Raw genomic sequence first — 16,019 nt, 5'->3', positions numbered from 1 at the left:
AAACAGGAAAAAAATCTTCATGACCTTGGGTTTGGCAATGGATTCTTAGATATGACACCAAAAGCTCAAGCAATAAAAGAAACAAAAAATCTGGAGTATGGCCAGCTGTCCTATAGGACTGCACAAAAGAGCCATAGCTGCTCTACCAGCTGCCGAAGGTCCTGGAACCTGAGTGGTGAAGCTACCCTGAGAGGTGTCTTTGACCTCTGCACTTGCTACGTGAGCTCCTGGGTGGACGGTTTCCTCCCATGCCCACTCCCTTCCATGCCTTTCCTAGTAAGCGTTGATTTCCGGCCACTAGGTCTCCTTCCTGTGTTTCTTGTCTTCACTTCTCCCTCATAAATCTCATGGTACCAGAGACCGCTAAAGCCCATTTTACTTTGCAGACCCAGAAACTGAAGCCCACGAGTTCTCTCACATTATGAAATGGTTGAAAGAAAGACGTGAGGCTTGACCTTGGACCCCAGGCCCTGAGCCCGGGGCTCTTTCCTGGATAGGACTCTGCTGAGATCTGGGCCACCAGCCAGTGGCCTCTGCAGGTACCTGTGTGCAGGAGTTGATTTGCAGGATGACCTTTGGCTCTGGCTGATGGGAAAGGAAGGAGTTTGTTGACTTGGAGAGGGGAAAAAAGTGGTGTGACCGGAAAGTGAGATAGGTGGAGGAGAGTCTGACTCTTAGCCAGGCCTGTGAACTGGTTTTGAGCCTCAGGGCACTGAGACGGGCGTCATAGAATCAGGGGAGCCTGTCCCACCCCAGAGTGGCACCAGTAGGGAAGATGACAGGACCATACAATCCTGCAGTTGGGGCAGCGAGGGGCCCTGAGATGGTGAGAACGGGGGAGCAGGGGAGCATGAGCGGGCTCGTCCCTAAGCACAGGGAGGTGGCTGAGCCATGGGCAGCCCAGAAATAACAGGCAGGAGACCGGGGGTGACTGTCAGTGGAAAGACATCCTGGATCATAAGGGTTACATATTATAATATTCTGACCCTGAATATCACCTTCGCAAGCCCACATTCAATCGTTCACTTATTCAACAAATAGCTGGTGAACATCGGCCGGTTCCAGCTCCCATGCTTGTACTGAAGATACCCAAAGGTGAGCAAGAGGGACAACACCTGCTCTCGGGGGCTTACCATTCCATTTAGCTTGGCATTCCCATTCTCCTTTCCTCAGGGGTCTCCTCCCTGTGACCCAAAGAAACAAAAAGTATAACATACAGAAAAAAAACAAAAAAACACAATAACCAAAAAAGAGAGGATTGAGAGCATCTTCCAGAGTTTCCTACAGAGGCAATAATCTTCCCTCTTGGAAAGGTCCTTGAAAGCAAGGGTGGTGTGGGGCATAGGACTCCTGGACTGAGCATTTGGGGCCATGAAATGATGCTCTTCCCTCCAGGAGGAGCTTTCCTCCCAGCGCATCAGGACGCCAGGGTGGGTCCTGGCTGGAGAAGGGCAGTGCACTCTGTCGGGTGCTGTTCTGGGGGACCAGCTGGTACAAGGTGCGGTCACATGGCTTCTTAAGAACTTAAGCCACTTAGTGCAAAGCCTGGCAGAGCTTTAATGTGGGTGCTAGGCCGAAATGGGAGGTGGTGGGTGATGCGGTGAGCCCTGGTTGGCTGGGGGCTCCGTCCCCTGCAGCTTAATTAAAGGGCATGGGAGGTGGGAACCCTGTGCGGCCAGGGTGAGCTGCGGCCAGTGGAGCCACGGGGTCTCCACTCCTGATAGAAAACGAGCTGCTTTGAACACTGCTGTCTATGCCAAAAATTCCTTCTCTTAATTTGAGTTTGAGCTCTCAACATCAAATATGGTTGAAAAAGGGAAAAGTTTCCGTTTCTTTCTATACCCTCATCGAGACTGTGACACTGAAATGTCAAAAAAAAATTATAAGTCAATTATACCTCACTGAAGCTGAAATTTTAAAAAATGAAATGTTAAGAAAACTGTGATTGACACACTGTTCATTTGAACAATCTCTGGGTGTGAACTTAGGAAACGCCAAGAAAGGGTGATTTTGCTGAGACTTTTTTTTTTTAAGATTTATTTATTTATTTATGACAGAGAGAGAGAGAGAGAGGCAGAGACACAGGAGGAGGGAGAAGCAGGCTCCATGCCGGGAGCCCAACATGGGACTCGATCCTGGGACTCCAGGATCACACCCTGGGCCAAAGGCAGGCGCCAAACCGCCGAGCCACCCAGGGTTCCCCTGCTAAGACTTTCAATGCTAAAATCCACTTTCTGTGGTCAGGGAAGGCCAGCCCACTGGTTCCCAAGTTCCAGACAGAAATTGGTTTTTTTCCGTACTGCATCGTGAAATGATCATCCTGTTTATTTCCCAATTCATATTTCTTCTATGTTTGCTGCGAGGAGTCTTGCAGAAATGAAATAGGAAGTGAGAGAGCGAAGTGGTTTATTTTAGACCTTTTATTTTGAGATCACTGTAGATTCACATGCAGTTGTAAGAAATAATAGAGAGAGGTTCTGAGAGTGCCACGCACCCTTTGCCCGCTTCCCCAAAGGTGACACCTTGCAGACCTACAGCACAATATCACAGCCAGGATGTTGCCCTTGATACAGTCCCAGGCCATATTCGGATTTCCCCTGCTTCACCTGCGGGTGTAGGTGTATTTAGTTCTATGAAATGTGTTTTGAGCTCTGATGAAGAAAAGTGCTTTGCGAGTGCACAAGTGATTATCATGAGGTTTTTTTTGTGTGTGTGTGGCTATTTCTTCTGCATTCTTGGTAGGTAATATTGTATATACCCTATTTATTATGTAATATCTTTTGTCTGAATAGCATGAAGAACTGCACGACTAATCTCATCTCAATGAAGATACGTGCATTACATCTTTAGCCCTTAAAGAGGTTGCTATTAGAAGCCCAAATACTTTCAATTAGATTTGGGGCCTGCTAGGATTCCTTCTGGCTGAAAATGTAAGCCTGAAGCTGGGCTCTATAGCTCCTTGATCACCTGAATTCCCACAGTTAAGTTCCGCTTTTCTTTTCTCCATTTACATTTCCTTCATGTTATATCGTCAAGATGATATATTCTTGGGCTGGTAACTCAATAGTACCTAAGTATATCGTTAAAAAAAATCAGCTGAATTTGAGAGCCCCCAAAAGCAGCAAAGTCAGTATCGTGGGTGACCCTTGCCAAGCCCACAGGGTCTCCAGACTAGTTGGGGGGCTGCTTCTCAGGGCAAGTCCCTGCTCTCACCACGCAAGAGAAGCAGGAGACCTATCTGTCCTGCAGCCTCGAGCCTCTGGGAGTTAGAGCCTTTTCTGGCGCTGCAGGTTCTGTGGGGGTGACACCAGCAAACAAGTGTTGTTAGCATAGCTCAGGAGTCTTGAGGAACAAAATACTAACAGGTTGGTTCTTCTCTCCCTCTCTCCCTGCTCTGTCAGTAACCCCCATCACCCTCACTTGCCCCAGCAGCAGCCCGCCAGGCCACACCGTGGACCTCATTATCTGGCTGTCACAACTGAGTCACCTTCAAAATCTCTAAACTTCAGCCCCCTGTCTCTGACCACAGCCTCTCCCATTCTGGAAAGTTCTAGAGCTTGGCTGTCTCTCGAGGGTCATTCCGTTCAACCTCCACATCTCACAGGTGGGAACATGGCAGCTATCAGGTGATGTGCTCACAGGCACCCAGGGAACAGTGGCAGAAGCAGCATTTGAGTTAAGGTGTCCTAACTCCCAGCTCAGGACTCTGTCTACCGTAGCACATTTCTCACTTCCTGCCTCAAACTACCCTCACCTGCTCTGGGCCGTTGAGTATCTCCACCCTGGCCTCACCCCCCAGCCCACTCTCCCTCTACTTCACCCAGGCCTGCAGCCTGTCCCTTCCGACTTTGGCCTCTGGGCCTCCTCAGTCCGAGGCACTGCTCTTCTTTCCAGGCTGTGGGGCACTGTCCAAAAAGCCGCAGAAGCATCCAGACTCGATCCACCATGAGCCTGACCAATGGGAGACAGGAGGCAGGAGGGGGTGGGCAGGTATAGTTCATCTTCTCTGTCTCTCCTGTGGATTACTCCAAGGTAGATGCCTCCTTGCGATTGTTCTAGGGTTCCATAAGCATCATCGCTGAGCGCCCAGACTTTCTAAGGGCGAGGCCCCACCCAGAGCGGAAAGTGTAGAGCGGGGGAGATGCAGGGAGAGTCCAGGTGACCGCAGTAGTCGGCTTGGCTGAGCACGTGGTGTGTGCTTAGGGATGCGGCCCCTGGGCTCAGACCAGCTGGGCCTGACTCCTAGAGCCACCATTTTTACCACCTGTGTGACCTGACCTAGTGAGGGCACTAAACCTCAATTTCCGTGCATGTAAAGTGAGGATAATAGCTGTGCTTTTAGTGTTGGAAGATTTACTGATTTAATGTCATCCAGGTGCTTAGCACAGGGTCTGTTAGATCTCTCAGATAGATCCTAGTTATTATAATAAAGTGGAAGTACAGGCTGTAGTACAGACCGCAGAGGAAGGATCTGGATTTCCTTTGGTGGTCTGCAGGCAGACGCTGAGCAGAGGCAGGCACGTCCCGGAAGGTGGTCTGCGACAGTTCCTTTGGTTGCTGAATGTAGGGTGGCCTCAGAGCAGGGGGAGAATCGAGTGGGGTCTGAGGAGCCAGTTGGAGACTAGATACAAAAAGTGCCCAAGACGGCATGGGAACAAACGTCAAGGATAGTGCGAGAGTCAGTGAGATCCTTTTTTTCCATCTCTGGGTCATGCAGAGTCCTATTCTATGAAACCCAAGGACTCTTTTTACACCTCTGCTTCCTGCTGGGTGCTGGCTGAGGCCCTCAGGCTGGAGAGCTCTGGCCTTGGGCAGGGCTGGGGCTCTCCACGATGGCTCCTGCACCTTCCAGCATCTTCCACAGCTCTAAAAACCACAAAACCCATTCTTCTGAGGCCTTCTCTCTTGCAACAGAATCAGAACATCTGGGGTGCTGGGCAGAGCTGGCTTTTGAAGCTCCCCGGGTGATTCAAATGGCAGCTAGGATGAACAGAGGTGAGACCATGGACCATGGACCACGGTCTTGAGAGTTAGCACCAGACTAGAGCCCTTGGCCTCGGCATTACTTTCAGCTCTCTTGTTCCAATGAGAATGAGCTGACTTCAAAATCTCTTATTACGAGACACTCTTCATTAGGTTACATTCACCCAGACCATCGTGGTGGATGTTGTCAGCATCTACCCAACAGATGCTGCAAAGAACTTCAGTTCGGTTCAGGTTGCAGCAGCAAAGTGTGCGGAGAAGATGAAATCCTCCCCCAAATCCCAAGGGGTGAACCGTGATTGATGTAAGTCAATCATAGTAAGAGTAATCCATTCATCCCTGGCAGGGGCTGCTGTGTGGGCATGTGACACAGTTCTGAACAGTGAGATGTGAGGACAACACACCCAAAGGGCTTCTGGGAAATTTTCCCCTTTCCTGGGTAAAGAGATGTAAGTGGGGAGGGCCCTGCCTCTCTCTTCCCTGCTTTGAGATCCTATCATGTGAGACTGCACAGCTCAGCGCTGCCCCAGCCATCCGTGACCAAGTGGGGAGGCATTACTGACACTTCTTCTTTTCTATTTTTTTTTAAGATTTTATTTATTCGTGAGAAACATACAGAGAGAGGCAGAGACACAGGGAGAGGGAGAAGCAGGTTCCATGCAGGGAGTTCGATATGGGACTCGATCCCAGGACCCCAGGATCACACCCTGAGCCAAAGGCAGATGCTCAACCCCTGAGCCACCCAGGCATCCCCATGACTGACACTTCTTCTTCTTCTTCTTTTTTTTTAAAATTTACAACAATCTTTATTCAACAATCCTGCCCCCAAACTGCTGCAGGTGCATTAACAGATCCCTCCCCAAGCACAGTACTGAGAATGACATGAGGAAAAAGAAAAAAAATCAGTGGATTGAAGGCCAAGGGATAAAGCTGATTTTGAATGAATTTGCTTAATTACCTAATCCTTGATTATTATTAATCTTGCATAAACCCAAATTGTTTGTCTAATATGAAACACTTCCTGCAGAAAGATGAAGATATAGCTGAGTTTTTGTCTCTCTATAGTGATTAGACCTCCTACCTTCCCAAGAACGCTGGCCTCAATCTTAAAGAGGGAGTGTTTGAGATCCATTTGATGTCAATATACTTCAACCTAGAGATTTCTTTTTCTAAGATTTTATTTATTTATTGATGAGACACACACAAACACACACGGAGACAGAGACACAGGCAGAGGGAGAGGCAGAGACACAGGCAGAGGGAGAAGCAGGCTCCAGGCAGGGAACCCGACGTGGGACTCAATCCCAGGTCTCTAGGATCATGCCCTGGGCTGAAGGTGCCGCTAAACCACTGAGCCACTGGGGCTACCCAGACCTAGAGATTTTTTAATGCCTTATGTTGGTTATTCATTTGAGAAAAGGTTCAATAAAATATACATTAGCTTTAATTTTTGGAAATCATTACATTTGATTTTATACATGTCTACAATGCACTGATCTCTGTCAATAAGCAAAATAAATACATCACAAATTCTCCAAATCAACTCCTCTTGGCCAATCATGTTGGAAAGTGAGCTGTGACTGACACTTCTTAATGCCATCCCTGAGTTGCAGGATCAACCCTGAAGCAGCCCACTTCGAGGCTTATGGTTAAAATAATAAATGTCCTTGGTGTTTAAGCTACTTTTGATGGGGTATTCTGTTATTTGCAGCCCCAAGCTCCCAGACATGCTCACTCAGTAATGTCTCACAGATGAGGTTGACAAAAAAAAAAAAAAAAAGCTGGTTTCTGATTGTCTTAGGAGGTCTCTTCCAACATATAAGAGGGACTTTGGCAGTTGTTTAAGACGAAGCAATTCGAAGACTCCTACTGACTCAGTCCCTGAAAACTAGAACCCTCTCCCCTCCAATGAAATACCAAGTAGTCAGAGATTCTTTGTAATAAATTGCTGATTAAATTAACCTTCATTCGGGACACCTGGGTGGCTCAGCGGTTGCATGTCCGCCTTTGGCCCAAGGCGTGATCCTGGGATCCGGGATCGAGTTCCACATCGGGCTTCTTGCAGGGAGCCTGCTTCTGTCTCTTCCTCTCTCTCTCTCTCTCTCTCTGTGTCTCATGAATAAACAAATAAAATCTTTAAAAAAAATTAACCTTCTTTCATTACATCCCTAGCAACAATTTGACTTGATGCTTCCTGAGAATGCAGCCTGGGATGATACAGCTGCTGTGGTGGGGATGATGTGCTTAAAGGCAAAGTAATACTTCAGATGTGCAGGTAAGGGCTGAGCCCCATTAAAGAGAGAATTTTCATGTAATCTTTTCAGCTGATAAGTTTTAGGACCATTCTACAGTCCCGTATCTATGCAGTTCCATGAAGTTGGCTAATTTTCCTCGCATTGTAAATTTCCACCAAGTTGCATTTTTAATGTGTTTGTTACCTTGAAATTTGTATGCAGAGATTGCCTAGGCTATCAATTTGATGAACTCCTCACAGACATTATGTGATAAATATAATTAAAGCACCGAAATTCTATATTGACAAAAGCAGAAAGTGTCTTGAAGTGAATGTTGGAATTCTAAATTGGTGATTTTTTATTCTATGCCAGAAGCAATTTTTCTTCTTCTTTTTTTTTTTTTTAGAAGCAATTTTTCTTTTCCCTCTGTGAGTCCATCTCTGTTATGGTCATAAAAATCATCGGGGGAATTGTGAGTGTTATGTATTTAACATGCATCTTTTAAAAAATATATCTAATATAGAAACCAAGATAAGCTTTTAGATATTAAACATGAGGTGTGAGTGATGTACACTGCAATGTGAACTACAAAATCTACTGATAGTCTGTGGATAAAAGTATAAGTTCAACATTTCGTTGCATTTTTGCATCTTAGAGTGTGTAGGACCGTAGTATTACCCATGCTACCACTTACGTAATTCTCATCTTGATTCAAAATCCAAAAGTCCGCAGAAATTTTCAAGTCAACGTAAAGATTAAGTTCCTCTTAGAACTTAAGAGAGCCCCACACAGAATGTACTCTGAGATATGTGAAAGGAGAAAATAAAGGACACATCTTAGCAGTTACAGCAGCCTAGGAAGTACCTCTCAATGCACAAGAGGCCTCAGCCTGAAAAACTGTGTTTCCCGTGTACAATGGCAGGTGGCACGTGGGATCTAAGAATCAAAAACACCAGGTCTCAGATCACTTTACTAGCTCTGTGACAGTGGGCAGATCACTTACTCTTTCTGAACCTCAATGTTTTTCCACTTTCAAATTGGGATAATAATCCCTGAACGAATCACCTCGCGGGTTAGTTGTAAACTCCGAATAAGACAATGAAAATGAAATGCTCCAAATGGAAGCAATTCGGAAATTATAAAGTGCTTTATAAATGTCAGATGCTTACAATCAATATTTTATTTTCCTCTTCAATTTTTCTAAAGCAAAGAAAATAGCAATTTTGTTTCAAAAACAACTCCACTTAAAATTTTCATTATGTCAAATTCTGTTAAATAGCCATCAGGTGAGCAGGAAGGAATAGCCGGGTCAGTATAATAGGCCATTGCTACCATAGCCTCAATGTTTTCTCATGTCGTGTCCTTCAGTGAGGTAAGCTGGGCAGCTTTAGTGCTTTAAATGATTGCTTCCTATAATTCAGCCCTTGTCACTCTTTTCAATTGTTCTAATTTGCTTGGCAGACATTTCCTGGCCAACTGAGTTGGCCAGCTTCCGGCTCCAGGAGCGAGCTTACTTGTGTATTTTAGACCAAGACCCTGGGTGCAAGACCATAGTTAGTAATTGGCTGCACAACAGCTTTTTAAACTGCAGTTTCAGCTGAGATAGTAAGTGAATAATCATCAGTTCCAAAGTGAAGGTGAGGCAAAGTCTCCTTAGGGTGAGTTACAAAGCAATATCTAGACTGCCTGGACCCTTTGGTCCCTTTGGCTAAAAATGCGGAGTCAGAGAATGCAGGGGCAGGACGGGTGAGGAAATTTCTTTGGAGAGGAGTGTGGGGGGTGCCACCCCCTTCATCTCAAACCCAGTGAGAGGGCTTCCCAGAGGAGCCTTCCAGAGGCTGCAGTTAGGGAGTCCAGAGGCCTGGAGTTCGACTCACTCTGGGAAAGCTAAAGTTCCATCCTGTGACAGGATGGGGGCTCATGGGAGAGGTGGGGGCTGCATTCTCAGAGTCACTGGGGCAAGAGATGTCTGTGGTTTTTCTTGGACAAAGTATGGTGCCATCTTGGGATCCATCTAAAGGGGTTGGAGTAAGCCCTAGATTTCTAGGGTCAGAGAAGGAGCTGTAAACAAGCAGTGTGATAGCTTGGAATCCACCTGAAGAATCCCCTGGAAAGAGGTCTTCATTAATAGGAAATGCTGAAGAAACCAGGAGAGAGCCACATGGGCTTGCTGTCCACAGAAAGCTCAAAGCTATTCAAATCTGGGAAGAAGTGCTCCATCTCCTGCTTCTTTTCTCCCCACTTCTGGCCCACCTCCACCCAGGCTGGGTCTTGAGGTGGCCTCTACTGTGGTGAGCCTCAGCCAACTGCATCCCTGCTGGGAGGGTCATCTGGAGACCTGAGGCAGGAAAGGGGGATGAAGTCTTATTTTCAAGTAAAGTTTGATGCATTTGTTTATATCTTGTATTCAACATTGTAATTTTGGAATGAAGCTGTGGTTGAGATTTAGTTACCATAGGAGTATCAGTTACCTAAAAATGAGCAGAAAATACAAGGGCTCTACCCAACTTTCATCTAGGGGCAGGGGAAGGTAACCAACACTGAATATATCTTAAAACAGCTTTGAGAGACAAAAATAACGTTGCATTTTAATCACAAGTTGTGAATTCAAAATACTAGTTATGGACTTCTATTAAATGGGCAAAAATCCCTTTGCATAATGGAGTTCAGCGGCCACTAAAAGAGTCTTGATGATGTGATGACATGTTGACTCATTGGAAAAAATTTCAACCTGGAAGAAAACAAATACTTTGTTTTGGGCCTTAGAATTACCCCAATCAACTGATAAAGTACATCCTCTTGGATACTCTGAAGAATACTTTCCTTTAGTTCAGGTTCGTATCATTTCCCACGAGCAGGATGCCCTACGCATATGTGCTCAAAAAAATTTTCAATCTAATTATTCTTTACAAGATACTTAGCACCAAGGCATGTGGCATTTTTTTATGTTGACAACACTTCAGCTGAAAAATCCCCATATTTATAAAACGTGGTGCAAACCCGAATGGAGAGCGATTATGGTCTCACTTGTACTTCACACTGTAAAGTGTTGCTGAATGGTCTAATAGGAGAACGGAATTTAAACCAGAAACATATAAATGGGATTCTTTTTGCCAAGCAACTGTGATGGCACAGTAAGTACAAAAAATGTTTGCCCAATGCCTAGACTTGAATCTACCACTGGCATTCACTATACCTTGTCCCCAGTTCTGTCCCCTGTGAATGGGGATGCCAGGCTTGCTACTTCGGAGTGGTGGGGACGCTTGAAAAGAAAATATAAGGGGGTCCCTGGGTGACTCAGTGGTTGAGCATCTGCCTTTGGCTCAGGTCGTGACCCCAGGGATCGAGTCCTGCATCCGGCTCCCTGCATGGAGCCTGCTTCTCCCTCTGCTTGTGTCTCTGCCTCTCTTTCTCTGTCTCTCATGAGTAAATAAAATCTTTATATTAAAAATAAAGAAAATATACAATAAAATACCCCTTGTAAACTCTGAAGTGCTGCACCCAGGCAAAGGGTTAAAAATAACTAACAGATTAACATTCATTGATTGCCATGTACATAGCGCGTTATACCTGTTTTTCCGTTCAGTCTTCGCGGTGACCCCAAGACCCAGCTAGGCAGCACTAGTTCTCTCCACTTTACAGTGAGCGAACGGAGAGGCTTGGCAAGGAGTTCCAGGCTGTACAGAGGGGCAACTTGAATCAGCAAATCCTGGTTCTTAACCCTAAGCACTAAGCTGCTGTCCTAACAGAGGTGCTGAGGTCTCCTAAGGTCTCAACAAATGTGTTTCGGTCAGCTGCTGTTTGGTTGATTGATTGATTTTTATTTTTTTTATTTATTTATTTTAAGATTTTATGTATTTATTCATGAGAGACACAGCGAGAGAAGCTGAGACCCAGGCAGAGGGAGAAGCAGGCTCCATGCAGGGAGCCCGAGGTGGGACCGGATCCCAGGATCCAGGGATCAGGACCTGAGCCAAAGGCAGATGCTCAACCGCTGAGCCGCCCAGGTAAGCTGCCGATTTAAAAGGGAACTGCTCCCCATCCCAGTCTCCAGGCGGAGATCGCGTCCAGGATCCTCCCGCCGCAGCCAGGCCTGCGGGCTCTGCACCTGCCAGCCCGCGGCCTCCGCGTTCCTACGCATGCGCTGCAGGGGGGGGGGGGAGGCGGGCGCCGCGCAGGCCCAGTGGGCGCGCAGCGCCGGGAGGCCTCCCGTCCGTCCTCTCCCGGCCCCGCCCCTCCCGGCCCGGCCTCGCCCCCGGCCCCGCCCCTCCCGGCCCGGCCCCGCCCCTCCCGGCCCCGGCCCCGCCCCGCCGCTCCTCCCGGGCTGCCGCCGCCTCCCTCCGGGAAGCTGAGGGATGCGTTGAGCCTCCGCCGCGGTGCAGTCACCAGCGCGAATCACGGGGGCTTCGGGGCCGGCCGGAAGCCCCCTTCCCTGCGCCCGCTCCCAGCTCATTTCCTGTCCCGCTCCGCCCGCCCAGCGGCGACCTGGCTCTGCAGGCGGGCGGCCCCGGCGCCCCGGGTAGGTGGTTTGTGTACGGTTACCATGGAGACGCCGGCGGGCCGGGCGCGGCGGGCGGGCTGGGGGGCCGGCGGGCGGGGGCATTGCTCCTGCTCCTGCTCCTGCTCCTGCTCCTGCTCCTGCTCCTGCTCCTGCTCCTGCTGCTGCTGCGCCGGGTCCCGGCCTCAGCCTGTGGAGCAGGGGGCGCCGCGGGCCGGGGAGGCCGGGTCGGCCCGGGAGGCGAGGCTCCCCCGCGGGGCCCGGGGCCTCCCTGCTGCGCGCCGCCTTCGTGCGGCGGGAAGGAGACCGGGGTCCTGTGCACGCTGCCGGGGAGGGGGGCTCGCTCCACCCTGGACGGTTGTCAAGTGCGCGGCGTCTAACAGAAGCTTGGAAATCTTTACTGAACGCGAGTGATGACCCGGGGGGTCTTGCCACGGTCGCACGGCTCGTACCTGGACTCTGGGCAGCCCATAGGCAGGGCCCCAACAAACACATAAAGAAGCCCACCTCTGTGCAACAGCATACAGAACAGTACATCATTCGTCCCTACGAAGCCTTTTTATTGTCCGTTCCCACGCCTGCCACGGCAGGTCTCCCATCTCTGATTTAGAATTATTATAACTTGGTAGAGAAGCAAGAAGCACTCTCTTTGTGGCCTATTTTGAGGATCTATAAAACTCTGATTAGTCGTTGACTTGGCATACCTGATATCCCATGAAATACCTAATAAAAATTCTTTTTCATTTAAAAAAAATTTCAATTTTAACTTCCAGAATTTATGGAAACACTAAATAGACATCATTCCCTTTCATTTGCAATTTCTTTTTTTTTTAATGCAGTTTTTTATTCATGGGAGAATTTTTATTGGATCTTTTCATGACACAGGGCCCGGGTACTAGTTCAGTTTTTCTTAAGGGCCGGGTGCCATGCGAAAGCACTTTACACGAATTGTGTTATGTAATTATCAGAACAATCGGATAAGCCAATTATGACCATCCCTATTTTACAGATGAGGAAACTGAAGCCCGGAGGCATTACAATCCTGGCCGAGGTCACATAGCTGTGAATTGCCAAGAGAGTATTTGAACCTCTTCTCTGCACTGCCCTTAACCACTGCCTCTTTGGGTGCTCATATTAACAGAAAAGTATTTCAGAATCACGCAAAGGGTCTTGAGTGTAAGTGGCCCTGACTCACAATGGTTCAACCTAAAGTTTTTCAAATTTACTGATGGTGTGAAAGCATATTCAGTAGAAACCGTACTTTGAGTTTTTATCTTTTCCAGGGCTAGCGATCGGCTGGCTCTATGATACCCTCTGGTGATGCTGGGTAGTGGCAGTCACTCACTGTGATACACTCACAACCATTCTGTATCCATATAGTCATTCTGGTTAAAAAAATTTTTTTTTTAATTTAAAGACTTTATTCATTTATTTGAGAGAGGGAGAGAAAATGTGCTGGCATCCCCTAGGGGAGAGGAGGAGGCCCAGAGGGAGAAGCAGGCTCCCTGCTCAGCAGGGGGTGGTGAGAGGCTTGATCCCAAGATCATGACCTGAGTGGAAGGCTGCTGCTTAACCGACTGAGCCACCCAGGCCATTCTGGTTTTTACTTTTGGCACATTTACATTCCATGAATTACATGAGGTGTTCAACTCTCATTGTAGAACAGACCTTGTGTTAGCCGATGTTGCCCAGCTGTGGGCTAATGTTAAGTATCTTGAGCATGTTTGAGTTAGGCTATGTTATACTGTGATGTTCAGTAGATTAGGTGGATTGAATGCATTTTCTACCAAATGCTATTTTCAACATATGATGGGTTTTTCAACTTTTCATAAGTTGAGGAAGATCTGTATTTGATTTGCAGGGAATAGAAGGTAGAGTCGGTCAGCCTTTCTCTTTATTGCAGACCTCTTACCTTGATAGGGTAGTGCTGCATTTAGCAAGGAGGCTCTGGTTCAAGAGACTAGGAGTGGCAAAGGTAAAGACAGGTCTTTATAAAAATTTAGGTACAAATTTTTATAAATGATGACTCTGAAACTTTCCCCCAACAAATAAGAAACGTTTTGTTAAAAATGAAGATCTCCAGTTTCAAGCTTCCCACTGCTGGTGGTGGTCATCCTCTAGAGGTCCTGTGGACATCATCAGCTCAGGACAGTGGTGCAAGACAGCTCGCAGCTTTTTTCTTCTTTCCCTTCAAAGTGTACTTCTGCTGTTTTCTTTTCAAAGGTCCCCTAGTCCTCTGACCTCACCCTTCTGGGTTTGTATTAAGTGTCCCCTCTGGCTTTTTCCTACCTTCTCAGCTGCAAAATCCTGGTGGTTCTTCTGTTCTTGTTGCCCCTCACTTGTTCTCATCTTTCTTCTCCCCTCTGTTTCACCTTTACTCCTCCGTCTCAGGCTTTCAAGACCTCATTCATGGACTGTTTATCCAGCCTTACTCCCTGCCAGGCAACTTGCAGTGAAGGCAAGAAAGGAAAAGGAGACTGAATTTAATCTCATCTTACCACTTGGCATCAAGAATCAGATGCCATTTGACAGGGTGCTCAGCTGACTCAGTCAGTAGAGCATGCAACTCTTGATCTCAGGATCATGTGTTCAAACCCCACACTACTCTAAACATGGGGCCTACTTTAAAAAAAGAGAGAGAGAGAAAAAAAAAAAGAATCAGATTCCATTCGAAATAAAGTCCCATATGCCTTCCTAATCCACTGTGACAAATGTCTCCAATCAAAGAAACCATATTGCCTTCAGCTTGATATTTCATAGCTCAGATCTATATTGGAAAATGGAGTTTAGGGGTGCCTGGGTGGCTCGGTTGGTTGAGCTCCTGACTCTTGATTTCAGCTAAGGTCATGATCTCAGGGTTGTAAGTTGGAGCCCGAAGTCAGGCTCTGCGCTCAGTGAGGAGTCTGCTTGAGATTCTCTCTCTCCCTTTCCCTCTGCCCTTCCCTCTCACTTACAGGTGCTCTCTCTTTCTCCCTTAAATTAAGTAGGTGTAAAGAAAGAAAAGAAAATGGAGTTCAGCGATTCTACAAGTGTTGACCCTCAGCCATGCCTCACATAAAAAACTGTGCCTCAGAGTCTGGCGAGGCAGCACCAGGTGCATATGGAAGGGGTGAGCTGACAGGAGCCAACCAGTGGCCTTGTAGAGAGTGGAGAAGGAGCACCTAACTGAGGCTGGAGGACGGGGGGAGGCATGTCTAGGAACGCCTCCAGGAGGGCCTCTAAGAATTAGTTGGCTGATTACATAAGAACTACCTGATTTTGTCCCTTTCTAGTCTTTTCCCTCCTTTCCATCTTACACATTCCTGCCAGATCACATCATGCCTCCAAATCTGTTAATTAATTTGCTCACCAGCTTTTTTTATTTCTTGACCTGCCAGTCAGTTCTCTCTCTGGTCCAACTCCAATCTGTATTTCTAGAGCCTGTTCTTGTCCAGTACACACCCCATATGTTCTTGGCACCCTGCCTTGGCTCACTCATTGACTTTGCTGGCAGTTCCTTTTCTCCTCTAGCCCTAATGTCAGCCATTGCCACATGCTTCAAATTCAGCCCATTTTTCAGAACCCAGCTTGAGCATCACCTCCTCCAGGAAGTTTCCCTGACACTTTCTCCCAATCAGAAATCCTTCTTTTTTTTGTAATCACATAGGAGTTATTTCTGTTTTTTTTTTCATTGCCCCCATCAGTTTCTTACCTTGTGTTAAAATCATTTGAATACAAGACATTCAGCCTTTACACACCAAGAAAGCTACTCCAGTTGTGAAAATATTGGCATGTCTCTATATTGGTGCATAAATATCTGCAGCCCCACCACCCTATCTTTTTTTTTAAATTTATTCATGAGAGACACACACACACACACACACAGAGAGACAGAGAGAGAGTGAGAGAGAGAGGCAGAGAGAGAGATAGAGGCAGAGACACAGGTAGACAGGCAGAGGGAGAAGCAGGCTTCCTGCAAGGAGCCTGATATGGGACTCAATTCTGGATCCCGGGATCATGCCCTAAGCCGAAGGCACACACTCAACCGCTGAGCCACTCAGGTGTCTCCCCCCGCCGCCCACCCGCCCTAATTTATGAGTAGTAGTCTGAATATCATTGGGCATAGGTGATAGCTTTTGTGCAATTGTCTAAGACTCCATCCCTCCCAAAACTGTTGTAGGAATTCATTGAGATGATGTACTCGAGACTGCTTAGCATAGTGTTTGATATCAAAGCAAATGTGTAACTAGCCTTAGTGGTCCTTCTTGCCTGAGAGTGAAGACAGTATTTATTCCTGTATTCCCAGAGATCCAAGCATAGGGCCG

At 47.3% G+C, this 16,019-nt stretch overlaps 1 protein-coding gene and 1 long non-coding RNA gene across 6 annotated transcripts in view; one reads left to right on the top strand and one right to left on the bottom strand.

The window, feature by feature from the left end:
• Positions 1-8,410: 8,410 nt before the first annotated feature.
• LOC140636536 (uncharacterized) lies at positions 8,411-11,723 on the bottom strand. The gene is made up of 3 exons (XR_012033738.1): positions 11,604-11,723; positions 10,788-10,894; positions 8,411-9,948 (listed from the first exon to the last, which is right to left on the bottom strand). It is a non-coding gene; the product is annotated as an uncharacterized lncRNA (long non-coding RNA).
• ARMC2 (armadillo repeat containing 2) overlaps positions 11,084-16,019 on the top strand; it is a 104,385-nt gene continuing 99,449 nt past the window's right edge. For 2 of the 5 annotated variants that reach the window (XR_012033735.1, XM_072831847.1), the window contains exon 1: positions 14,700-14,824. Coding sequence is in view for 1 of the 5 variants with exons in the window: in XM_072831847.1 (XP_072687948.1) it covers positions 14,816-14,824 (9 nt within the window). In the remaining 4 variants the exon portion in view is untranslated. Of the gene's footprint in view, positions 11,225-11,530; positions 11,737-12,724; positions 12,892-14,699; positions 14,825-16,019 lie in introns of those variants that run through there. The other 3 variants (XM_072831849.1, XM_072831850.1, XM_072831848.1) reach the window with 3 other exon arrangements.

Source organism: Canis lupus, chromosome 7, assembly GCF_048164855.1.
Source record: "Canis lupus baileyi chromosome 7, mCanLup2.hap1, whole genome shotgun sequence".
Taxonomy (NCBI): Eukaryota; Metazoa; Chordata; class Mammalia; order Carnivora; family Canidae; genus Canis; species Canis lupus.
The sequence above is the reverse complement of the archived record's forward strand: the minus strand, read 5'-3'. Positions and strand labels throughout refer to the sequence as shown.